Below are 27,517 nucleotides of genomic sequence, written 5' to 3'. Positions count from 1 at the left end.
GATAACCACAAAAAGGCCATTTGCACCACCTGCCAGGCCAGCATCAGCAGGGGTGGCAAAATGACCAGCCTGGCCACCACCAGCATGATCAGGCACATGGCAGCAAAGCCTCCGACTTTGTGGGCTGAACCCCAGGGTCCAGGAACAGTGTCTGCAGGTGGCACCATTGCTTCTTCCGCCGTTGTGCATGCAAGCCAATCCCCTGTCCATGGTGCATGCGAAGATGCCTCCTGCCCTGCACCTGTCGTTGCACACTCTCAAGTAGCAGCATCAGGAAGCACGTCCATGTCCTTATCCCAGCGCAGCGTTCAGTTGTCCATACCCCAGTCCTTGGAACGCAAGCGCAAATATGCAGCCAACGCCCCACAGGCCACACTACTAAATTCTCACATTTCATGACTACTTGCGTTAGAAATGTTGCCTTTTAGGCTCGTGGAGACGGAAGCATTCCGCAACCTGATGGCGGCGGCCGTCCCTCGGTACTCAGTCCCCAGCCGCCACTATTTCTCCCGGTGTGCCGTTCCCGCATTACACAAGCACGTCTCCCAAAACATTAGCCGTGTTCTCAACAGCGCAGTTACCGGTAAAGTCCACCTAACCACGGACACGTGGACAAGTGCTTGTGGGCAGGGATGGTACATCCCGCTGACGGCACACTGGGTTAACATAGTGGAAGCCGGGACCCAGTCGGACCTTGGGACAGAACACGTCCTCCCGACGCCAAGGATTGCGGGCCCTAGGTCAATCAGGATTCCCCCCGCGGTCTACAGCTCTTGCACCTCATCCTCCTGAGCCTCCTTCTCCTCTTCAGCCTCCATCTCCGAAATGACTACATCAGTCACAAGCTGGAAGCACTGCAGCACTGCCTTGGCCAAGCGGCAACAGGTTGTGCTGAAGCTAATATGCTTAGGTGAAAAACCACACAATGCTGAAGAGCTGTGGACAGCTCTGAAAGAGCAGGCAGATCTGTGGCTCACACCGCTGAACCTACAGCCAGGCATGGTCGTGTGTGACAATGCCCGGAACCTGGTGGCGGCTCTGAGGCGAGCTCACACACGTACCATGCCTGGCCCATGTGCTTAACCTCGTGGTTCAGCGGTTTCTCAAATCCTACCCGAAGCTGCCGGATCTGCTTGTTAAAGTACGCCGCCTGTGTGCCCACTTTAGAAAGTCAGCTACAGCTTCCGCCGCCCTTGCAGTATTTCAGCAGCGTTTACAGCTTCCGGCTCACAGACTGGTGTGTGATGTCCCAACACATTGGAACTCTACACTGCAAATGTTGGGAAGGATTTGTGAGCAGAAGAGGGCAGTTGTTGAGTACCAGCATCAACAAGGCCGTCGGTATTCAGTTCAGACTCCACACATAAGACGTCAGGAGTGGACATGGATGTCAGACATATCTACCATCCTCCAAAACTTTGAGGACTCCACCAAGATGGTGAGCGGAGATGACGCCATAATTAGCGTCACCATCCCGCTTCTCTGTCTTCTGAAATGCTCTCTGCTCACAATCAAAGAGGATGCATTGCAGGCGGAGCACGATGAGATGGAGCAAGGAACCATACAGGGTGATTACATACAGCCAAGCCTCATCTCTTCCCAACGTGGATTGGATGACAATGAGGAAGAGGAGGTGGAGGAAGAAGGACAGGAGCTAGTTTCATGCACTATAGACGGTACTACCTGCACAGCTGTCATACCGTCTGTTCAGTGTGGATGGCCAGAGGACAGAGAGGAGGAGGAGGAGGAGGAGAGCATGGTCAGTCATCCTCTTGGTGAGGAAACGGAAGTCTTGCCTGTTAGTAGTCTGGCACGCATGGCTGAGTTTATGTTACGCTGCCTTTCCCATGACCCTCGCGTTCTCAAAATTTTGGGTGACAGTCATTACTGGTTAGTGACACTTCTAGACCCACGCTACAAGGAGAACTTTATATCTCTTATTCCTGAGGCGGACAGGTCTACAAAAATGGGGCAGTACCAGAAGGCTCTTGTTGCGGAACTATTAAAAAAATTCCCAACTGAAAACGCTGACGGCAGAGGGCACACTTCGTTGGACAACCAAGGAGTACAGGCGAGAGAGACACAACTTCAATCCAGCAGAGGCAGGGGAACACTGTCAAAGTTCTGGGAGAGTTTTCTCAGACCCTCCCATCGCACAGGCCCTGAGGCGCGGGATACTCTCACAAGGAGTGCAAAGTTTGGGAAGATGCTGAGGGAGTATCTTGCCGACCGTACCAACGTCCTCCGTGATTCCTCTGTGCCTTATAATTATTGGGTATCCAAGCTGGATACGTGGAATGAACTGGCTCTCTATGCCTTGGAGGTCCTGGCCTGCCCTGCTGCCAGCGTTTTATCAGAGCGGGATTTAGTGCCACTGGTTGAATTATAACTGATAAGCGCATCCACCTGTCAACTGAAAATGCTGACAGGCTGACTCTTATAAAAATTAACAAGGGCTGGATTGGGCCAGACTTCTCAACACCACCGAATGATAGCGGCGTAACATAAACTCAAATCCAGTGTCTTTTCTTGGGAGTTGTATTCTCATGCACCTTTTCACACCCACACATGGGTATATGCTTCCTGATTTTGTCTATTTGCTCTTGTCCTCCTCCTTCTCCTCATCCTCCACCACCATATCACCAGGGTGACCGTGGTCCGTGATGCAACACCCACCTAATTTTTTTAAAGGGTGTTTATGATGCCCGTAAAAAAATTTTTTTTATACAGTATGTTCATGTATACCCCCCAGGGGTAAATGTTTGTCAGCCCACACACTTAGTGCATGGCATTACAAGTATAGGAGGCCTGCTCCTTTCTAATGGGAACATTTTTTTATGAGGCCCTCCTCCACGTCTCTTCCAAGGGGCATTGAAGTGCCTTCAAATTTTTGGCAGCCCTTGCATTCACTGCATAGGCCAACACTATGGGAGACTCTCTCCTTTCTAATGGGAATTTGTCGTTACTGTGGCCCTGCTCTGTGTGTCTTTAAATTCTTAGTGGGGTTTTTCCTAAAATTGGTCAGCCGTTGGACTCACTGCATGCCCTATAACTGTATAGCAGACTCTCTCCTTTCTAATGGGAATTTGTCGTTACTGTGGCCCTGCTCTATGTGTCTTTAAATTCTTAGTGGTGTTTTTCCTAAAATTGGTCAGCCTTTGGACTCACTGCATACCCTATAACTGTATAGCAGACCCTCTCCTTTCTAATGGGAACATGTCGTACCTTGTTACTGTGGCCCTGCTCCGTGTGTCTTTAAATTCTTAGTGGGGTTTTTCCTAAAATTGGTCAGCCGTTGGACTCACTATGTGTCACCCAGGGGGAATATAGGGGACTTAGTACCCGGGCCTTTTACCTTGTTTAGGAGGTCACGGCAGTCGGCTCCCGGGCCCGTACTCTGGGTCTCTCTTTAAAAAGGGGTTTTAGTGTACAGTTTGTCTTGTGACGCCACCTGTGGTTTCCGGTAATGGTTACCGGCGCTGCTGCAGACCTCCGGGGGGTGATGGGATGGCAGCTGGGATGTTTCTGCTCCCCACAGGTGGAGCGGGCCCCCGGGGCAGTGTAGGTGCAAATGGTGGTGATGCTGGGGCTTGCAGTGCAGGACAGATGGCGCAGCAGGAGTAACTGACAGAGACAGGGGATTCACTTCAGTACCTTTAATGGTGCGGATGTCAGGTACGGTCCAGGGTACTCGGTAGGAAGGGTGCACTTCAGGACTTCTCCCCAGTGAGCGGGTATAAGGCCTCCTGGTCCGTGTCTCCCTCTCTCTAAGCTCCTGGCCAGCCTGCAACTGGGCCTAGCTTCTGTGTCGTGCTGTTCCTTTACCTGTCGCTTGGTAGTAGGACCTTTTTCTGGCAACCACTATCCCTGGACACCGGGGCCTTCGTGGTTCCTAGTCCTGTCAAGGGTTTAGCTTCAGGTCGACTAGGGACTTGTAGTCCTCCTGGTATGCCGGTGATCCCTACTGGGTATAAAGGACCCTGTAGGCGCGGACCCGGTGTCCTGTTTGTGTCTTTGGGTGAGCCTATGCTGCTCCTCTGCCCCCTCAACTCCTTTCTCCTCTCCTCTTTGCCTCCGGCCACACTCGGGGCCCTCAACTCAGCAGCAGACGTGCTGCGTCTTTACTGCTCTCAGTGGCAGCACACTCTCTCTCCGACTGAGAGACTCTCCTGACTGCCTGGCTCCACCCTCCATATATATATCCCTAACAGGACTCCCTCTGGTGGTATGAGGTGGAAGGGTGGAGGTGTCTGCATGTAGTGAGGGCCTCTTGTGGAGAAGTCCATCCATGCACCCTTTTGGGTCCTGTGGTACCTGTGAATAGCAGGGTGCCACAACTACATACCCTATAACTGTATAGCAGACCTTCTCCATTCTAATGGGAACATGTCGTACCTTGTTACTGTGGCCCTGCTCCATGTGTCTTTAAATTCTTAGTGGGGTTTTTCCTAAAATTGGTCAGCCGTTGGACTCATTGCATACCCTATAACTGTATAGCAGACCCTCTCCATTCTAATGGGAAGATGTCGTACCTTGTTACTGTGGCCCTGCTCTATGTGTCTTTAAATTCTTAGTGTTGTTTTTCCTAAAATTGGTCAGCCATTGGACTCACTGCATACCCTATAACTGTATAGCAGACCCTCTCCTTTCTAATGGGAACATGTCGTACCTTGTTACTGTGGCCCTGCTCCGTGTGTCTTTAAATTCTTAGTGGGGTTTTCCCAAATTTTGGCAGCTCTTGCAGTCACAGCATGGGCATTACCACTATAGGAGACCCACTCCTTTATAATGGGAATATTTTTTTTACTGAGACCCTCCTCTATGTCTCTTCAAAGGGGTATTGGGTTGCAACCAAATTTTTGGCAGTCCTTGCAGTCACTGGATATGCAATAACCGTATAGGAGACCCACTTGTTAATAATGGGAACAACAAAGCATAGCCGGCTGATGGCTCTCTAACAATAGCTAGGGCCGACTGCTGGCCTTTTAAGAATAGTAAGGGCCGTCTGATGTCCCTATAAAAATAGGCTTTATGACTTTCAGAGTCCCTCCATCATAAATAAAACAGGATGTGTCTGATGATGTGTCACACACCACATTGCCAGATAAGGTTGTAAAATGTTAAAATGACATTTCCCGGTGAATGCATTTGTCTTAAAAAATAACGTAAAAAAAACAAAACAATACGATCATTCTTTAGTATAAAATACAGCGTCACCAATTTAACCTCAATGTAATCACATTGTTCAGCTCATGCACCTCCTCCTCCATCTCTGAAATGACCACATCAGTCACAAGCTGACAGCACTGCAGCACTGCCTTGGCCAAGCGGCAACAGGCTGTGCTGAAGATAACATACTTAATGCTTAATTGACAAACCGCCCAGCGCTGCAGAGTTGTTGAAAGCTGTAACACAGCAGCCTGATCTGTGGCTCTCACCGCTGAACATACAGCCAGGCATGGTCGTGTGTGACAATGGGCGGAACCTGGTGACGGAGAAATGACAGCCAGGGTTGATATGGTTTCCCTCTATGCCAGTCCTTTCACCGAGCTAAAGAATATGGCTGTGGTGAAATACAACTCCCACTGAGAAGCTGTTTCAGAATGAAAAACATTGTGCCCACCAGAGGATTTGATTCTGAGGGCTAACCTTTCTCACCCGCTCAAGAGCCCCATAGCAGCTGCAAAGTTAGCGCTATCATGAACTCTCTTGAGGTAGAAGCCAAGGCACACCAGAGTATTCTCTGGTGGGACCGTACAACCCTGCCGAGAAGCAGTCCTGGCTAAGAAAAGTGTGTGGGAAGGTTTCCGGACACTCTATGGCTGCTTTTTTACTGAGGAGGAAACACACGCAAACACGGGGAGAACATACAATGTCCTTGCAGATGTTGTTCTTGCTGGGATTTGAACCGAGGATCCCAGCGCTGCAAGGCTTCAGTGCTAACCACTGATCCAATGTGCTGCCGTTCACCCTCTAATACCTAACAGGCTGGAGAAACTTGCACCTACTGCCACTCTATCTTCAGCTCCTTTGTGAGAAAATGTATTTGGGCAGCCACTCAGTCTACCAAATAAAATTCCTGAGAAGGAAATTGGGGATGGCTTCGCTACTGGTACTGGGGGCAGTGCTAATACCATGGCGTCGTACCATAGTTTGCTGGAAATATTCTAGGCTGGTAGGAGGCAAGCAAATTCCCACAGAAAAGTACCAGCAGTAATGTTCAGGCCACATTTCAAGTGCAAGCAGGTTTAGAGGACTTCCTGGGAGAAATGACACGCAGGGTACATACGGTTTCCCTCTATGCCAGTCCTTTCACCGAGCTAAATATAACTCTTAGCAAAAAAAGTTGTGGACTGGCTCCGTACCGTCCCTGGCCACATTCACCTGTCCACGTGTTTGTGGTTAGGCGGTCCTTCCCAGTAAGTGCACTCGGGAGGGCACGGGTAATGTTGTGGGACCCGTGCTTGTGGAAGGCGGAGACGATACTGGGAAATATAGTGGCGGCTGGGGACCGAGTATGGACACCCGGCCGCCGCCGGCATGAGGTTGTGAAAAGCTTCCGCCTCCATGAGCCTAAAAGGCCACATTTCAAGTGCAAGCAGCTGTCAAAAATTTGGCAATATAGTATTGCAGCCTGCGGGTGGGTGGCTGGCTGCATACTTGCACTTGCATTCCAAGGAATGGGGTAGGGACAACTGAACGCTGCAGTGGGACAAGGACGTGGACGGTGATTGTTGCAAGTCTGCAACGAGAGGTGCATGGCGGGAGGCATCTTCGCATGCGTCTAGGATCACTTATGATGGGCACACTTTTAGGTAGTGACCTGGGAGTCAGAGATGCTTCCAGAGGTCTTCCCAATGCTGTTCCCATGTCTTTTCAGCACTGTATGCATGTGTCTGATGATGTGTCACACACCACATGGCCAGATAAGGTTGTAAAATGTTAAAATGACATTTCCTGGTGAATGCATTTGTCTTGGTTGAAAGCAATTCAAAAGTGCAAAAACGCATCAAAAACGCTATGTGTGAACATAGCCCAAGTTGTGGAGGAGTATTTTTGTTTTTGGTTGGTTATTTATTTTGCCTTATATATGACGCGCCCCCTGGGCCGTGGGGTACTCGGTAATCGGGCCGGTCGTTGCTAGGGGAGATGTCACAGTAGCGTTGACCCGGTCCGTGGCCCAGGGCGGTCAATCAAAAGGGGAATATTATTTACAGGGGATTTATAGTTTTTATATACAGTTCGTGACGCCACCTGTGGCATGCGGCTATATGGAGCCGCCGCTGCGGAGCAGGTCCTCTGGAGCTGATGTCAGTGCAGCAGAGTTGGTTTAGCTCTCCACAGGTAGAGCTTAGCTCCAGGGCAGTGTAGATGTTAAAGATGTTGCTGTGTAGTGCAGGGGGTGATGGTGCTGCAGTAATAATTGACAGAGACAGTGGGGTGCAGTCTTCAGCGTTTACTCATAGTTGTTAAGTTCCTCAGGTTGCACTTTCCGGATTACGACCTCCCACGTCGCGCTGCATTCACCAGGCAGGGGTTCAGCAAACTCCCAGGTGTTTCAAGAGTGGCTGACAGGACCCCGTTCTATATGCCCTTCTCAGCCGTCTTCCTGCGCTGGCCCTCACCCTTCTTGCCCTGCTCCTTGCCAAACAATGTCCCAAGCCGGTATCCTCGGATCTTTCTGGGCAACCTGGAGTTCCCTGGGCAACTTGAGTGCGGATATGGCAACTGCACCCTGAAAGTACAGAAGCCTCCAGTTCCTAGGTGAACTTTGTAATTCTCACTGATTAGGGGCCGGTCCCCTCTGTGGCTAGATTCCTCTGTGGCGCCCCTGAGGGTTCAGTCAGAGGTGTGGTATCTCCTTCTCTCAGGTAAGGAGGGAGTGCTGCCCGGAACCCCAACACCCGCATTCAACACTACACTGCTCCAGGCCGGCTGGAAGGGCAAGATGCACTGTGTTCCTGCTGAGCCCTGTCCCTGGCTCGAGTGGGGGGATCCAAAGGTAGGGGGAACCAGTAGTGGGTGTGGGTGGAGGATGTAGGCTAGGGGAGCACCATAGTAGGAGGTTTATAAAGGGAAGCCATCTTAGGGTGGCAGTTTTAGGACAGAAGAAGATCAGTGAGTGAGGACAGTCAGTCAGGGAGCAGAGTCTCGTTAGGAGCTCTGCTCCACAAGTGGGGCCTAGTGATAGAGGCCCAGGAAGGGAGCAGAGGAGGAAGGCTCCGTTCTATAGAAGGGATCCCAGGGGGTACGGCGAGTGCAGGACGGCACCCGTACGCCCCGAATCTGCCAGGTGTCAGAGGGATCAGGTCGCAAGAAGGGGACCGGCCCCTGGACCAGCCGTGTTACTCCAGGTCTCGGCTGGAAAAACCGGAGGCTTCTGACCTTTATGGTGCAGTTGCCACAGCCTCATCTTAGTCACCGTGAGGGTCAAGTAGTTCCGGAAACTCCAGGTTGCCCAGAGGGACTTCAGAGCACCAGATCGGGACTGTGAGTGGGGAAGCGCAGGGTAGGAGGAAGAAGACCCAGCGTGAGAAGTCGGTCTAGCAAGGAACATAAGGAAAGCGAGGTTCCGTCAAGCACTCCTGACGCATCTGAGGAAGAGCTGAACCCCCGGTCTGGTGAACGCAGCGCGACGTGGAGGCTGACACCCGTACAGTGTACCTGTGGAACTTACATAAGAACTGTGAGTAAAAACTCGGATGACTGCACTGCAATGCCTCCTTCAATTATTTCAGCTGCGCCATCTCTCCCTCTGCACTACAAGTCCCAGCATCACCACCCACCCAACTCCACACTGCCCCGGGGGCTCGCTCCACCTGTGGGGAGCAGAAACACCTCAGCTGCCATCCCATCACCCCCCGGAGGTCTGCAGCAGCGCTGGTAAACCTTACCAGGTACAACAGGTGGGGTCACGAACTATTTACTTTATTTTTATTTTCTATCCAAGTTACAATCCCCTTTTTGGTTGACCGCCCTGGGCCACGGACCGGGCCAGCCACTGTGACATATCCCCCCAGCATCCATAGGCCCGGCTGCCGAGTACCCCATTGCCCCGGGGGCGCGTCAACTTCCACCACCTGGCAGATTCGGGCGTACGGGTGGCCTCCAGCACTGCCTGTACCCCTGGGATCCCTTCTTCATTCCTGGAGCCTTCCTCCTGCTCCTCTCCTCCTCAGTCTGTCCTGGGCCTCTCTGGCTAGGCCCACCCTCCTCTTGAGCAGAGCTCCTGCAGAGCTCCTGCTCCCTCTTCTTCTCCTCCCAGACTGGACTGACTGAACTCCCCTTTCAAGATGGCTTCTCTATTTATATCTCTTCTTTCAATGCTCCCCTGATTTACTTCCTCCACCCACACCCACTATATGGTTCCCCCTCTCTTGTTTCCCCCCACTCCAGCCAGGGATAGGGCATCTTGCCCCTCCTGCTGGTCTGGAGTAGTGTAGTGTTGGATGCAGGTGTTAGGGTCCCGGGCAGCACTCTATCCTTACCTGAGAGTGAGATACCACACCTCTGGGTGAGATGCAGTACCTCTGTGGCGACTGAACCCTCAGGGGCGCCACATATATAAGTCATTACCCTGGAAAGGATGTTCCTTAACATATTTCCCAGGAAAATCCATTTTGGTTTCGTTTTTGTATGTTTTATTGTGAGTCCGTAAAAGTGGCGTAATACTCTGACCACGTTGCTGACAGCAGTGATCTGGGAGTCAGAGATGCTTCCAGGGGTCTTCCCCATGCTGTTCCCATGTCATTTGAGCACTGTTCCCATTGATTTGGGCAATTTTTAGGCCCTCTGCAGACCGCCGGGGGGAGTCGCCTGAAAAATGCTCGAGTTTCCCATCGACTTACATTGGGCTCGTTGCTCGGGTCGAGCACCCGAGTATTCCAATGTGCTCAACCCGAGCAACGAGTACCCGAGCATTTTAGTGCTCGCTCATCACTACACCCCATGAATCAATAGCCTGTAGAACCATCCTTGGCAACCATAACATGAAGTAATCAATTTCGGTGTGACTATCAGTCTCTCACATAGTTTTGCAGGAATTTTGGCCGACTCTTCTTTACAACATTGATTAAGTTAATTGGGTTCGTTTCTGCGTAGCTCATAAGGTTCTGCCTCAGCATTTCAATTAGTTTGACTTCTTTTTCTGGGCCATTGCTAATTCTTGATTCTTTTCTTTTTCAGCCATTCTGATGTAGATTCGTAGCTGTGCTTGGGATCATTGTCCTGCTGCATGACCCAGTTTTGGCCAAGCTTTAGCGCTTTAATATGTGGCCTCAGACTTGGCTGTAGAATACTTTAGTATTCGCTTACACTTTAACGTAATAGCGAAAGCCTTTAAGGCTGTGTGCCCACGTAGCGTTTTTCAAGCGTTTTTGATGCGGAATTTCCGCAGCGGAAACGCTTGTAAAATGCTTGGTAACCCGCACCCCATGGTCCCCAATGGGATTCCGCAAGTTCTATGCACATGCTGCGGATTTTTCCGCAGCGTTTATGCTGCGTTCAAAAATCCGCAGCATGTCAATTAATTTTGCGTTTCCGCAAGCAGAATTGCCTTTGTCCAATGCATAAAAAACGCAAGGCAATTCCGCATGTGGAAAACGCGTGATAAACGCGCGAAAAATGCGCGATAAACGCGTGCGGAATTCCGCATGCGTTTTTCCGGGAGAGGACTTGCAGAAATGAAGCAGAAATTTTCTGCTTCATTTATGCAACGTGGGCACATAGCCTAAAGCAGTGTTCCTCAACTCCAGTCCTTAGGATTCACCAACAGATGATGTTTTCAGGATTTCTAAGTATTGCACAGGTGATGGAATTACTGAAAATATGATATTTTTGTGGGTCCTAAGAACTGAAATTGAGGAACATTGCTTTAGAGTCTGAGCTGTAGCTCTTAGGAGTTTTTTCAATTTCTTTGAGCAATGCACAGTCTGAGTTTGGAGCAAATTTGCTGGGAAGTGCGTTCTTGGGAAGATTGTCAACTGTCTCGTATGTTTTGTATGTTTTCCACTTGTAAATAACCTTTCTCACTGTATAATGGTGGACTGCAAATAGTTTAGAAATGGTCTTATAACCCTTCCCAGATTGATGGGCAGCAACAAATGCTTCTCTAAGATGATTGCTGATTTCTTTTCTCCTTAGCATTGTGTTAACACATGCCTGAATGCTACAGACCAGCCAGCTGCCCGAACTTCTGCTTTTATACAGGTGGGCACATGCTGATGAACAATCGATTAATCAAGGTCATTTGATTAGCAACACTTGGCTACTACTTACCCTCTTAGTCTCTATGGAAGCTGAAAGGGTATACGTAACTTCTGACACATTGCTTCTGCGTTTTGGCCAAGTTTTTGGTAAATAAATAATGATGTGGTGTAATTTACCATGTATTCTTGTTCATCTTCTTACTGCGCAATATTCTACTCAGTGCACAGTGACAGTGCGCTCCCTCACAGGCTCTTATGAGAAGTGACAAGTCAGTAAGAGAGCGCACTGTCAGCGTGCATTGTAAGAAGATAAGCAGCAAAAACAGAGACCATCCCCACCCCCTGAAAGTGAAGTTAGTTTCAGGGGCTGGTCTGGTCTCTACTTTTCTTGGTTGAAACTGGCATAAATAAGCAAAAGTTGCAAAAAAACTTTGAGAAAATTAAAGTTGCTCAAAATTTTTATGCTTTTTATTCCAGAATTCTGGCGAAAACTGCTCGGTAAATTGGGCTTTATTCTATTTTTACTAAAGTATCGAATATGATCAAGTTTTCACAAGCTTGTGTTGCACATTATAGCTTGTACCTCTAGGTGGCGATGTTGCAATTCTATTACTATTTTCTTATGACGTGCTGTGCATCCATCTATCTGCGTAATTAAGACAGTGGATGGGGGTTTAAAGAAAAAAAACAGGATGATTTATTACTGTCAGTCTCGCATTGATTCACATAAGGCGATCTGTCTATGTTCAGAGAACATGAGATAATGACATTTTTTGCTTTGTTTATCATTTGCCTATATTAGGATATCTCATTTTAATTGTTGAAAATAGACTTTGATAACTAGTTCATTAAAGAAGACAGTCTGGAGTCCTCTGGGTAGCTATGGCGTCCCCGTCCGTGCTTTACAAAGTCCAATAACTGTAACATGTTTATTCAATTAGTGGCAATTCATCTAAAAATAAAGAAAAATGAAGGAAAAAAACTCCCGTTTTGTGCACGCAGCTCCTATGCAGACCTACATGTTTCCATAGCTACAATCAAACTTCTTGTAGTCTGGCCCAGCAGTCAAACTCCCTTATATCTATCCCCTTCTTTATGGTAAATTTATGGGTTATCAAGAAGCGGGGAACAGATGAAAAGAGGGTGTGGACAGCAGAATCTGACTACACAAGATGTGATTGTAGTCTGTTACCATGGAGACACATTCATGATAATTGTAACCAAGCGTATCACCCAAAGATGGTCATTTACCAGCTCTGACTATAGATCAAGTGTTAAAGGGGTATTCTTTAGTTTGAATCACTTGGAGTCTGACCACTGGGAGTACCACCAATCCCGAGAACTGGGGCTCCGAAGATCGTGCTCACTGCTGTCTCATTTCCTCCTAATGGAACCACTGGAGATAGACGATTGGTCTTCGGCACTCCCATAAGAATTAATGGATGGTCGAACTCCACTCCATTCACACAGGGCCCTTCAGAGCCCCAGTTCTCAGGATCATTGGGGACCCAGCTGACGCACCCAGAGCGATCTGGAAGTTATGCCCTATCCCATGGATAGGGGATAACTTTCAAACTTGAGAGTACCCCCTTAAAGATTAATATATATACGTCCAGTTGTAGAAGACTTCGACATAGGGAAATTAGCACGCTGAGACCCCCACAGATTTTAAGAAACAAAGCTCCTCACTCTAATAATGTGAGTCTGAGGCTTATCTCCAGCCTTCCCAAATAAAGTATGGCAGAACTCAACCATTTTTGTAAGTATACACTCTTGTAGTTGAGTTAGGGCAATTGGTGCCTAGACCTCCTATTCTTTGGAAATTAAAGGGAATGTGACAGCAGGTTTTGCTATGTAATCCAAGGACAGTGTAAGGTTGGGGCTGAGACACAGATTTCAGGAATGTGTCACTTATTAGGCTGTGTGCTGTTGTTTTCATACAATGGATGTTTTATCAAAAGGAGATTATCACTGCCCTGACTAGCCAAGTGGTCTGACCACGCCCCCTCCCCTGATAAGCAGCTCACTGTCAATAGACAATGTACACAGACAGCTGTGGGGTGGGCGGGGTTAGCTTTCTCAGCTCTGCTGCATGCTACATCTAAAAACTCTGATTGTGTCACAACTGCTGCAATCAGTAAACTAAGTGATCCATCGCTGGAATCAGGATCTCTGTCCCTACATTATGTTGCTGTCAGATGAGGTAGTAAAAACCTGGTCACAGATTCCCTTTAAATCTGATTTAGCTTTAGGCTGAAAACACATTGGTCAGCGGATGTCGCCTCTGATTTCCTCCAAAAATAAGCATTTGGTCCAGCCAAGAGAGGGGGGATAAACCAGGAACAGATGCTTCTGGCAAAAAATGCTGGAATCCAAAGAAGTCCTTTCTTTTTTTAGATGGCATAAACTGTCTGTTAATCAGATGCCATGCTCCTGCTGCCTCCTTCCCCTCCTAATGTCATTGTAATGAAATATTTAGTGAGAGACTGCAGCTGCATCCCCCTCTTCCCCCTCTCTTACCAGTCTCTTACTTAGACTGGTTTCACACGTCTGACATTCACAGTTCGTGTATGAACTGTGTTGGCCGCACCGGCTGTTGATCTCATTACCCAAATTCAACAGTCTCATAGACACATATGAGGATGTTGAGTTCGGATCTGCAGACCTGTGGCTGGTGCAGACAATGCAGTCCATACTCGGACCATCAATATTAGACATATAAAATTGGCCGCACTGTTTAACTCAAGACTGATTTTGTGAGTGAGGTGTGTGAAGATCCGTATCTTTCCAGTCAGGGCTATATACCCTTAGGCTGGAATCATGTAGAATCCAAATCTGTGTCTCTTTGGTTAAAGCCATACTTCCAAGCTAATGGTCTGGGAGAGTCTGATCTTTGATTCTCCTTGTAAAGTCTCTTTCCAATCTCTGTTTCAAATCTCTTTTCAGCAGGATAGAAAAACTCTTTTTTATATTTACATATGTGGCTAAGGTCATCAGTCACTGGTCAGAGGAAAAGGTGCAGAGCTCACTCAGGTCTCATTGTTTAAGCTAATCAATTTACTTAGCTGGTATAGCAGGGGGCTCTTTAAATCAACATTCAGCAGGCTTTAGTATAATATGTAATTAACATATTAACAAACATCATTGTTCACAGACCCAAGAGAAGACAACAATCAGGGTTATACAAATAGTATGTCCTTCTTGACCAGCCTCAGGAAAACACATACATTTACAAGTCAATACAAACACAATAGTGTATTTCTCTTGACCTAACAAATGTAGAAGTCTGGCTGTTTAAGATTAGAAGCTGTATCGTCACAAGGTGTCTTGAACATTTCTCCCTACAGGGAGAAAAAAGGCAACTAAACTCAGCGGATAAGAGAGGAAGATGCAATCTTTCCCTTAATAATATAAATTGCAAAAATGCATATATTCACATATTAATAATTTATGAAAAAAAAAAAACGTAACTTTTTTATTTTGTATCATATTGTCGTGTTTTTGTGGTTTTGAATGAAATTCACTTTAATATATAATGTAGTGGAAAAAAAAATTCTAAGTGGGATGAAATAGTGTAACCCCCTTCCCCCTCCCTCGCACACACACACAATTCTGCCTTTTTGGGATTCATTGTATGGTAAAAAGGACCTTGGAACCTGATTTTGCAGGTTGATATGAATACAGTGATACCAAGTTTATAAGTTTTTTTTTGTTTTTTTTTAATTTTCCAAAAAAATCAAAATTTTATTTTTATTTTATTTAAAAAAAAATTGGTTTATGTCGCCATTTTCTGGGACTCGTAGCTTTTATTTTTCTGTTTATTTTGCCGTATAAGGACTTGGATTTTTTGAGGTGAGCTGTAGCTTTTATTGGTGTAATCTGTATAATGCTTAATTGGTATAATGCTTTTATTGCGTTTTTTGGGGAGGCACGGTGACAGAAAACCTCAATACTGGTGTTTTGCTATTTTTTTGCTTAATGGTTAAGTAATTATATATTCTGATAGATCAGACTTTGAATGATGAGACGATACCCAATATCCTTTTTTTTCCGGAATGGGAGAAGGAGGGGTTGATTAAAACTTTTTTTTTAACCATTTTTTTTTAGTAGATGGTGATCAATCTCTTAATGAAGCCCATTCACAGACTGGGCTTCCTAGGTGTACCAAGATGGAGGCAACGAGGACCTTCAGTATGTCATATACAAAGTACCTGACATGTGACGTACACGTATGGCACGTGTTGTGAAGAATTTAAAAGGAATCTGTCACCAGGTATTTCTTATTTAATCTGAGAGCAGCATAATTCAGAGACCGAAACCATGATTCCAGTGATGTGTCACTTACTGGGCTGCTTGCTGTTGTTTTGATAAAATAACTTTTATCAGCAGGAGATTATCACTAGAGGACTCGTTAACCTGCCGCCATGTAGTCCTCCATATTCCAGAGCTCTGTTTAACCCTGACCTCACCACTGATTGGCAGCTTTCTGCCTATGCACAGTGTACACAGAAAGCTGCCAATCAGTGGTGTGGGCGTGGTTATACAGAGCTCAGCATTCAGAGAACTGATAGATATGCAACAGAGAAAAGTGTGATTTTATCAAAAAAGCAGCCAGCAGCCCAGTAAGTGACACATCACTGGAATCAGGGACTCTGCCCCTACATCACGCTGCTCTCAGATGCGGTAGCACAAACCCGACGACAAAGTAAAGGTGTTGTCCAGCAAATAACAATTCTTTTATAGATGGATCAGACTGTTATAAAAAAAATAAAAGGGGCAATATTCACCCTCACCAATCCATATCAGTACCCCTTTCTGAAGCGTTCCCGATCCCTGCTGGTCTGTACTTCCTGGTCATCATGTCTTGATTCACAGGAAGTGGCAGAAAATTCCTTCTTAGCCAATCACGGATCACAGCTGGGATCCCCCTCAATCAGTGATTGGCTCTGCAGGCATTTATTACTATTTCTGGTGTGGTGAAACTGGACCAGGAATTAGAGACCAGCAGAGCTAGGTAATCATCAAAAGCAGAGCTGAGGAGTAGCAGTGAGGGTGAGTATTACTACTACTTTATTTTTTTATACTGGTCTGAGCCTTTAAAAACTATTTATTAATTTTTTATCTGCTGAATAGCCCCTTTAAGTAAATAAAATTTATTTCATAACCTGCAGGCTATGGAGACTTTTGATTGTCCTATTCTAGCTCTGCGCAATCATCATCAGTTCGTACGAATTCAGTGACCGAATACAGAGTGCTATGAACAGCAGCCTGAATTCTGCTGATAGGCTCCATCGACCAGTTATGTAAGAGTTAACACTTATTTTCTTTGGCATTGGAAGTATTGGTAGACTAAGATCTCAAACATTTGCTTCTATTTTTGCCCAAATTATGAATCACGGGGAAAGTTAAATGTTACCTCCTGGCTCATTACGATAAAGCCTTGGTCCGGATTTATCTCTGTAGATCTATCTCTCATTAACTGGGGGGGGGGGGGGTAAAATGAGACTGATTTGTTTTAATTTAAACAAATTTTAATGATAGAAGACATCTACAGTGACTTATTTATCCGCAGATCCGAACGCTCCCATTTCTTTGCAATCTAACAAAAGGTGGCGAAAAATATTATTACTGTACAGAAAACCCAACCATATTGCGTTACATTTGTCAAAAAATCCATAGTGTTGAAGCACCCCCTCCCGATGCGCGCTCCTGCCTACAGTCTACAAAACCCACGTCATCCCTACTTGTTCTGGATCCAATCAGTGAACATTCCTAACATCGGAGGGGGGAGCCGGACCCCAGCAATCATACATTCTGTGCATAGTGATAAATGTTGCCCCTTTAATTTATTTGGAATATTTATTTCATTTTATGACATGATTAGAACATCTTTCCTTTTAAAGATAATCTGTTATTGCTATGTAATCTGAGAGCCCCATGAGGTAGGGGCAGAAACCCTGATTTACTAACTGGGCTGCTTGGTGCACTTTTGATAGAATCACAGTTTTCTCTGTTGTAGATGTAGCAGTGGTCAGAATATAGCTCCACCCACACCACTGATTGGCAGCCTCCTGTGTAGGCTGTCAGCAAGCTGCCAATCAGTGGTGGGGGGCGGGGTTACACAGATTAGCCTGACTGCTGTGCAAGTGAGACCTAGTCCAGCAGTAATAATCTCCTGCTGATAAAACACTGATTGTATTGAAAGTACAGCACACAGCCTAGTAAGTGATACATCCCTGGAATCAGGCTCTCTTGTCCTATATATGCTGTTCTCAGATTAAATAGCAAAAAGCTGCTGACAGATTCCTTTTAACACTCCAGCTTACAACACTTTTGTTATCAGCAGGGCTATCAGAAAATAACCGGATCTTGGGGGCAATTTATCGAAAACTATCAAAATACATTTTGAAAAGTTGGGGAGTTGCGCAAAACATTTAGTGACTTACCAAAATGAGGTGAGCTGGGGAGGAGCTGGGGTGGGATGAGGCAAGGCTATGCCCACCCATCAAATTCACCAAGCATGTTTATACCCGGGATACTACTCCAGTCCCTGACTGGAGTAACATTTCTGCCAAGGCGCACAGAGGAGATGCGCCAAATTCATTAAGTGGTTCTCAATTAAGTGGTTCGCATCGTATTCCAGTGACCCCTTCACTTTCGCAATGCCACTCTTAATTGTTCTGCCCACCTCGAATTAAACGGGTTAAATACTTCATAAAACAAACCTTACGCCTTAAAAGTCCCGATTCATCAAAGTGTTTACGTCAGAAAACTGGATTAAAACTTTGAAAAATTGCAAAATTTTTGTGCAATGCAAAATTGCAATGAAATTTTGCGACTTTTGCGCCAGTTTTCGGCAGCTCCGTCAAAAAGGTATGTCCGCCCCCTGGGTGTGCGCCTCTTAATGAATGCACACAATGTTAATAGCAGTACTACTTTATAATCTGAATTAAGCACTGGATGAATTAGTCGTTGGCGCGTTGGGTGATTTATTTTACTAATTGATCTTTTGCTTGATAAGTTTCTCGGGGAATAAAATGTCAGAGCTGCGTGGGAGCCGATAAATAAGAATTCAGTGAAGATGAATGGACTACATTTGGCAAAGCTGATTGAAACTGGTGTGAAAATGCCTAAAGTGGCATAATTTTTGAGCAAAAATGTTACTACTTTTCAAAACTTTTACTGTACTTTTCTGCCATAACAGCTTTGATCAATCGGCCCCCCAAACTTTTCTAATCTCATATAGCCCATTTACCTATTCCTGTTTTTCTTTTATTAGTTATGGTTTTGCAGGGAATGAAGCTACTCACTAGTTTATATATATCTTAAAAAAAAAAAAAAAAAAGACACCGGTGGCAAAGCAGCCTCAAAACGAGGATGTGTTCACACTGAGTTTTTCAGGAGTTTTTGGAGCAGAAACTGTCCACAAATCCTCCTTAAAAACTTAAACTTTTCAAAACTTGGAGCGTCTGTGCAGCTGCTGCTCCATACACTCAGTGTTAACGCACCCTCAGGGTATGTACACGTGGCGTCTTTTAGACGTAACCTTAGCTGCCGAGTTTTTCAAGTCAGGAAAATGCGCTTTTTTACATTTTTTAGAGCGTATTTTTTTTTTTTAATTGCTTTTTTATCTTTTAATTTCTACGTTAAAGAGAATCTGTCAGCAGGTTTTTGCTATTTAATCTGAGAGCAGCATGATGTAGGGACACAGGCCCTAACTCCAGCGGTGTGTCACTTGCTCAGCAACTTGCTGTAGTTTCAATATAATCAGTGTTTTATGAACACTGCAGGACTAGGTGTCATGTGCACAGCAATCCACCTATTCTGTGTAATCTCGCCCCCACCACTGATTGGCTGCTTGTTGACAGTGTACACGTGAAGCTGCCAATCAGTGGTGTGGGCGGTGTTATATCGGGTTCAGCAATCAGAGAACTACTACATCTACAGCAGAAAAACAGGGATTTTATCAAAACTGCACCAAGCAGCCCAGTAAGTGACACATCGCCGGAATCAGGGTCTCTGCCCCTACATCATGCTGCTCTCAGATTACACAGCAAAAACCTACTGACAGATTCCCTTTAAAATATGGAGCTGCTTCCAAGTAAAATCCACCTGAAGAATGGATCGGCCACTTCTTTTAACCACTTTGCGGTTTGGGAAACTAGAAGCTCAAATAGACAGAACATGTGCACAGCAAGTCATTTATGCATTGCTGCGCAGATGTTCATAATTTTTTGCTATTTTTTTAGTGATTTTTCAGGCAGATTCCGAAAAACACTTGATGCATTAATCTTTAGGCTATGTGTGCGCAAAGCTTCAGGCTTTGACAGATGTGGCAAAGCCACCACAAAAACATGGTAGATGCCAAAAAAGACATTGTCTGCTCCAAAATCTCAGCTTGTACAGCGGTGTCAAATAGACGCTGTGCACATGGCCTGAGGCAGCCCCTGATACAAACATTAATGTTGGTTGCCCGTAAGTTTGGGTTTTCTATGTCACAACGAATCAGTTTAGAATGTCAACTATACGACCTACATGTAGTTTGCTACAAAAGATCCCTTCCATATTCACACAGACTGGGTGCGGAAATTTCTGAGACAGTTTAATTTATCATAAAATTTGCGCAAAGTCAAAAATAATTGTCTTTCACCTTTTCTTTTCAGTGCAAAAAATGTTGCACATTTTTCAACAGGAGTGCAAAAATTGAGCAAAAATTTCTGACATACCTAAAATCACTCCAGTGTGGAAAACAAAGGTTTTGCCAGATTTTGAAAAGTGGCAAATGACTAATCAGGTGAATACATATGGAAAGCCTAATCCCTTCAATCAATGGCAAATTAAAAAAAATAAATACATAAAAAAACAGAAGGACACATAAAAAGGTGACTTTAAGAAAGGCGCAAATAAAAACAGGAATAGTGCGCAAATAAAAGACTGGTGTAAAACTCCTAAAATCTAGATGGAAAAATGGCGCTTATCCAATAATGAATCGGTACCTTATGGTGGATTCATTCTGGTCAAAAATTTGCAGACATGACAAATCTTCATCGATACCTAAATGTGAATTATAGTGATATGTAAAAGTTTGGGCACCCCTGGTCAAAATTCCAGACCAGGTGATGAAAATTTCCCAGCTTTATAATAACTCAGCCTCCTCTAACCTTGTGCCAAAAAACAGCAGCCATGGGTTCTTCTAAGCAGCTGCCTAGCACTCTGAAAATGGTGGAGACCCACAAAGCAGGAGAAGGCTATAAGAAGACAGCAAAGGGTTTTCAAGTTGCCCTTTCCTCAGTTTGAAAAGTAATTAAGAAATGGCAGTTATCAGAAACAGTGGAAGTCAAGATAAGGTCTGGAAGACCAAGCAAAATTCCAGTGAGAGCTGCTCGTAGGATTGCTAGAGAGGCAAGTCAGAACCCCCACTTGACTGCAAAAGACCTTCAGAAGGATTTAGCAGACTCTGGAGTTGTGGTACATTGTTCTAATGTTCAGAGACACCTGCACAAATATGGCCTTCATGGAAGAGTCATCAGAAGAAAACCTCTCCTGCGTCCGCACCATAAAATTCAGTGTCAGAAGTATACAAAAGAACATTGAAACAAGCCTGATGCATTTTAGAAACAAATCCTGTGGACCGATGAGGTTAGAATAGAACTCTTTGGCCACAATGATCAAAGGTATGTGTAGAGAATAAAAGGGCGGAGAATTTCAGGAAAAGAACATCTCGCCAACCATTAAGCATGGAGGAGGATCAATCATGCTTTGGGGTTGTGTTGCAGCCAATGGCACGTTAATCGGAAGAGACTCGCCTATTCAAGTTTATGGGTGTGCAAAAAAAAAATCAGATGCTATACGGAGCCACAGTCTAGCATCCGATTTTTACGGATACATTGCAAATCTGTAACATAGGAAACTGTAAATGGTCTTGTAAATGATTAATAGCTGCTGCTGTAAAAACGGACCATCTATGACAAGTGGGAAAAAAAATCGTATGAGTTTCTGGATGAAACTCTGAACGACTTGTTATACCAACCTACCTTTAGGGGCATAAAATGACATAATAATAATGAATTCAATCTTACTTTCTCAGCAGGAAATCAGAAAGTGTTTTTAAAATGGAAACAGTCAGTAAGAGCGAAATCATATGCTGATGGTGTCCACCTGGAACCAGAACTGTTTTGCTTTCAGACCCAGAGGCCACGTTCCCATCTAGCAAAAAAAAATGCAGCCCCAATTCATATATACATATTGCATACTTGTGGTTACATGACCGCCCGGTCTCACCGCCGGCACTGGAGAATACTTATTCACAAGTCTGCAGTCACATAGACTGCAGACTTTAGTGCCATTTAAATAAGTTGTCCACTACTTGGACAACTCCTTGTCATACCCCACGCTTGACACCAATAAAATAAAAAAGCTCATACTCACCTCCTGTGCCGGCGCCGTTCCAGCGGTGTCGGCACTCGTGGTCCTGGGTCTCCGTGTTGTTGTTGTGACACGTGAGTCTGACGCCCAATCAGTGCTGGCTTTACTGTCCCCGCCTTCAGACAAATCGAGCATTAAGAGTAAGTCAGAAATCAGCTGCAGCCTGGACTTCTTCTCCATGTTCAATTTGACAGGAGGCGGGGACAGTGACGCCAGCGCTGATTGGGCACTATGGTCACACTGTTATGCAAGATGTGGGAAAGACAACACGTGCAACACGAAGGAAATAGAGGGGAGAAGCCCAAAAACTAGGGAAAGGGGGAGTGGAGAAATCTAGGCAGATCTAATATCACCCTGCCTACCCTACCGTCCCTATATAGGTTCCGTCTCCAATCGTCGAACAGGACCCTAAGCCCTGGATGACCCTAGTGCTTGACCCTAGATAGGGAGGGGGAGAGGTGAGCACTGGTCAGGCCCCACTACAAACTAAAGACAACAAGGTAGAAAAACAAAGGGGATAAACTTAGCTTGTGCAGACACCAGAGGAGTAGCGCAAACTGTCCTCCAAGAGCACCAGAGAAGAAGCTAGCTGACTTCTAGTGCTCCAAGCTTGCACAAAAGGTACATAGAAGTATCACAGACTATACCCTGGAGGAAACTGAGTATTTTAAACTCCAAGGCAAGGGTGTGTCAATCAACAGCAGCTGGGTCCTAAAGGCAGAAGGATTAAGAAGGTGTCTGTAATGCCAAGCGCAGTGACCTTCTACAGCTAGATCCATAGCGACTGTCTATTACACCTGACACACCCGTGACACACATATCACAATCAGCATGGGAGCCCCGGGTCCGTGAGTGCTGACACTGCTGGAACTGTGCCGGCACGAGAGGTGAGTATAGGCTTCTTTATTTTATCGGGCCAAACATTTAGATCAAGAAGGGGTTGTCCTAATAGTGTTTCGATGTTGACCACCCTGCATCACTGCATTAGAGTTGTACTTTTGCAGCAGCAGAAACACAAATATTAGAGATTTTGCAACAACTTGATACTCTAGATTTAGGAAATGATGAACTTTACTTTCTCTGCCACATTTTTCTTTAAAAATGGCCCGTGAGAATCCGTTCCTACACATGAGTAATGGATTCGTCACCATCCACCAGCTTCTATGTACTACATAACCTCTGCGTCACTGGGTGCCCATCCCAGAACCGTGCATGAGAAATGACGGGAAGCCTTAGTAATACCGTCATACGTTGAGTATTAATATTGCCCGAAAGCTGAACTTCTAACTTTATTTGGAAAATAAGAGAAAATATTGTCTGACTTTATGTCAGTGGTTAATCAATAACCTTCGGAAATCTCTGCAACGGTCCGTCAATCATTACCAGCTACTTGGAAGAACATGGACGAAAAGTACAATTTTTCAAAAATTCGATGATTTAAAACATCCTGAAGATTTCGTTTTTGACAGAACTTAGAAATCATCAGTGTCTCTGAAAAAAAGACTCAAGAAAGAAAAGAAACAAGAAAAATACAGAACCGGATTCCGCAAATTTATTAAAGGGGGTTTCCGGTTTTATATGAATAAAACTTTTCCAACTTTCTAATATACTTTGCATTATTTTTTTTTTCCGCCATTTTCAATATGTCTGCTTGCTGTCAGTGAATGAGAGGATTATTGTTTATATCCAAAGGCAGTAATTAGTTCAGTTCTAGGCTGAGAAGTGATACATTGCATCCAATGTAGACAATGCTCTGTGAGCTAAACAATGTGGACTGATACATTGTAGCAAATTACCAGATTTGTTCAGCTCCTGTCTAGACTGGATAGAATTGGATCCACTTCTCAGCAGAGAGCAGGACTAGCTATGTAAAGGTTTGCAGCCTGTAGATACTACTGACAGCAAGAATATATTTTGTAAATTGTTAGAAATTGAAACACATAGTATATAAGAATTTTTTTTTTTCACATTAAACCGAACAAACTCCTTAGGGCATGTTCACACGATGAAAATTTCATGAAGATTCTGCACGCCCATTTATTTGATAGGAATATGTGCTGTAATTCATAGAGTACAGATATTTCTGCATAGGGATTTAAAGGGGATTTAAAGGGAATCTGTCAGCATAATTTTACTATGTAATCTGAGAACACCATGATGTAGAGGCTGAGAGCCTGATTCCAACGATGTATCACTTACTGGTCTGCATGCTGTTATTTTGATACAATCTCAGTTTTCTCTGCTGGAGATTTAGCAGAGCTCGGAATGCTCAGCTGTGTATAGCCCCGCCCACACCCCTGATTGGCCGCTTCCTGCGTGCACTGTAAGCAAGCTGCCAATCAGTGGTGGGGGTGTGACTGGACTTGGAGGCATGAGACACCTAGTCCTGTAGTGATAATCTCCTGCTGATAAAACACTGATTTTATTGAAACTGCAAAACACAGCCTAGTAAGTGATATATCGCCTCTTATCTGAAGGCATATGCGACTCTTCTTTTGATTTTGACGCAGTATCATCGTTACAGCGTGATGCACATGTCAATCAATCAAGTGAAGAGCCTTAGGTGCCGTCAGGTAAGAGGCAGTTTTACCGCTCCTGTCCAGTGGCCACAGACCAATGTCGTGGCCAATGGACTGGATTGCACCAAACCTAGTAAAAATCACACCAAAAAGTTGCGCTTAAACTGCACAAATAGATGTGTTGCAGTTTTTAAGAAATGCACCATAACACTATTTCCTCATGGATTCCTTATCAAAAAGCAAAAAATATAGCAGCATGTGGATCAGATTTAGTTAAAACTCATCCACTTTAATGGTTGTGGATTTTATCGAATCTCATCTTATCGAATTTTATCGGAAAATCTGCGCATAAAATATGCACCAAACTTGCAACATGATCCCCTGAAGATCTTAGAAGACGGCACCCAACATCTCAAACAGGTTCTCAAACAGGTTCTCCTACTCTTAGGGCTCATTCAGACGTCCGTTTTTCGTGTACCAGTTCTATATGGGTTTTTCATGGATAAAGCTCAAACCTAGAACAGTTTATGGGGCTGTTTACGTGTCTGATTTTTTGGGGGGGACCTAGTGCAAAATCATGGAGACATGTTCAATATTGATCTGGTTGTTGGATCAAAATTGGCAGTGTCAATCTATGGTTCAGTGAAAAAATCAGACTGCACTCGGATGCAGACTGCTAGATAACAGAAGGTAGAGAAACTTTTTGTTTGTTTCTCATCTGAGAAAAAACTGATGAAACTAGAATTGTTTTTCTCATACGTGAAAAAAACAGGAGGTCTGAGTGAGCCCTTATTGATGGCTACTCCTAAGCCTATGTTGAGACATTCAGGCATACAAAAACTATCTGTTTTTCAAGCAGAAACTTCTTTTTGGAGAGTTTTTGGAAAAGTTTTTCTGTCCTGAACAAATTCAGTTTCTTGAAGATGCTTCTTCATTCTAAAGGCCAATCATTAACTTGACAAGTAACATATCGGTTCATTTGGCTGAAGACGTTTTTGACCTCAGATGACATACTAACCATATAAGATCCTTAGGGCTTGTTCAAACATCAGTTTTTTCATGGATATAACTAATTAATTCTTGTTAAGGACAAAAATTGATGCCACACGGACGTAAAAAATGGATGCTACACGGTTGACAATATGGATGAAACATCTGATGAAACTTTCATGGTAAAAATCGGCACACTAACCAAAAGCTGATGAAACTCCGACTATTTTTTTGCGTCCGAGAAAAATCACTGATGTCTGAATGAGCCCTAAAATCCTCAGAAGTTTAACAATTTAAGAAAAAAATCCAGTTGAAGATATTGGTGAGGAGATTTATGAAATCAAGTGATCTCACTACTACCACTGATGAATAAAATAGCAAAGGAACTTACCGAAAGGTAAAGCTGTGAAGAATGGTAGCCAACATAAGATGAACAAGCCCACTACAATTCCCAAAGTCTTGGCTGCCTTCTTCTCCCTGGAGAACTTGAGTAATTTTACAGATAAGGAGCTGCGAGGCTGATGATTTTTGCTTTTACTGTTCGGAGACCCATCGTGCATGTTCCTGCAGTGGATTCTCAGAGTCAGCTCCTTGGAGTCCATGCTTTCTTTCATGACACCTGCTTCTAGGTTCTTGGTGATCCTCTTGGCCACCACGTAGACTCTGCAATACATCACCAGGATGACAATCAAGGGGATGTAGAAGGAAGTCAATGAGGAGAAGATGGCATAAAAAGTTTCTGTGGTGATTTCACACCCTGAGGCATGAGTAACAGTCTGCTGCTTCCACCCCAGTAATGGTCCGATGGAGATCACTATGGACAAGATCCAGACACCCAACAGAGCCAATAAGACCCTCTTCCTGGTCACTATAATAGGGTATCGAAGAGAGTAACGTACCCCAACGTATCTGTCAATGGAAATGGCACAAAGACTGAAAATGGATGCTGTACAACATAGAACATCCATTGCAGCCCAGATGTCACACAATATCTTGCCAAAGATCCAGCGGTTGGCAATCTCTTGGGTGGCAGAGAAGGGTAGCACTGTGGTGCTTAGAAGCAAGTCAGCAATGGCCAAGTTAACTATTAAGTAGTTGGTTGGGATCCTCAGTTGCCTGTTGGTGACCACAGAGATGATGACCATGATGTTGCCCACTATGGCAACACAGATGAAGGCTCCAAGAGTGAATCCAAGGAGCATAGCCCTGGTAAAGTCTATAGGTTCAGTCCTATTGGTGTCAGTGTGGTTATCCGATATGGAACTTATATTGCTCCATGGTGAAGTCTCCAGAATTGATGAGTTCTCACCAGGCATCTTCAATGAGTCCTCCATAGCTTGGATGATGGGAAGTTGAAAGCAAGTAATGCCACCTTAAAGTTTTACAAGAAGAGCTACGAGAAATGTGAAGTTGCTCAAATTGTCATGGCAGAAATACATGCCCAACTTCTTCTTCTGAGGAGTCTTCTAGTTCCTTTGCAAGGTTGCACCTGGAACAGATTGACATCTAGAAGCCACTGATGTAGAGCCAGGCTGCAAATGGTCAGGAAGGCTGAGCTGTAGGTGGGATGACATGCTGCTCCACTAACTAACGGCACTTCTCAGGGATCTTAAGAAAAATCTCTTTTAGCAGCTGCCTTTCTTAGAAGTGACATCACTGCCAATGCCAGATTCTTTGGAGTGGCCGCTAGAGGGAGCAACGAGGCAAACAAATCTTAGTGACAGCTGCAGTCAGGGCTGGATCAGGGATTTTAATTATTATGTTCAAGACCTGAGGGATCTGCAGACTATTATCTAACAAGAGACTCTGGCTACCTCCGTCATTTAGTGGTTAACTGCAAGATGAGAGCCAGAGTAAGTTCATATATTGCGTATTTCGCAGCAAAATCTGCATGATTTTGGCATAGATCTTATTGAAAATTTCACCTTTTCCATTTGCAAAGGGTGAAATCTGCACAAAGCGTGAATTCCCACGCTGCGGATGATGTTGCAGAAATTTTTGCAACTTGGTTCCAAGAATGCATCCATTGGGTAGTTTTCAGATGAATAAGGCAGATGTAGAACTTTCTTCAAAAAAATTTGAAGCAAATATGCAATGTGAACGTATTGGAAGGCAAAGTTGCCAGGGTGCGTTTTTGATGCTGCGGATTTTCAGCAGCATTTCTGTACCAAATACCTTAATTTTTTAATTGCATTTTTATTTATTTATGTTTTCCATGCATTTTTATTAAGCTTTCTTCTGCTGTGGTTTTTGTCTCTTTTTGATATTTAAATAAAACTACGAACAAATAAATTAAATTTCTCTGCAGAAATTTTCAGGAATATGTAGATGAGATTTGTTGGAGTTTCATCTACTTATCTGGTAATTTATGAGTCT

The 27,517-nt window shown here is 44.8% G+C and overlaps 1 protein-coding gene across 1 annotated transcript in view; it reads right to left on the bottom strand.

Moving 5' to 3' along the window:
- The window catches only part of ADRA1B (adrenoceptor alpha 1B), a 32,217-nt gene extending 5,431 nt beyond the window's left edge, over positions 1–26,786 (bottom strand). Inside the window, exon 1 of the mRNA XM_073649886.1 lies at positions 25,533–26,786. Within this exon, the coding sequence (XP_073505987.1) occupies positions 25,533–26,475 (943 nt within the window). The 5' untranslated portion in view covers positions 26,476–26,786. The remainder of the gene's footprint in view (positions 1–25,532) is intronic.
- Between the last annotated feature and the right edge of the window lie 731 nt (positions 26,787–27,517).

Source organism: Phyllobates terribilis, unplaced genomic scaffold (assembly GCF_046119375.1).
Source record: "Phyllobates terribilis strain yellow unplaced genomic scaffold, ASM4611937v1 Scaffold_10__3_contigs__length_209671492, whole genome shotgun sequence".
In the NCBI taxonomy this organism is placed as follows: Eukaryota; Metazoa; Chordata; class Amphibia; order Anura; family Dendrobatidae; genus Phyllobates; species Phyllobates terribilis.
Note: the sequence above shows the minus strand (reverse complement) of the source record. Positions and strands in the feature narration are given on the sequence as shown.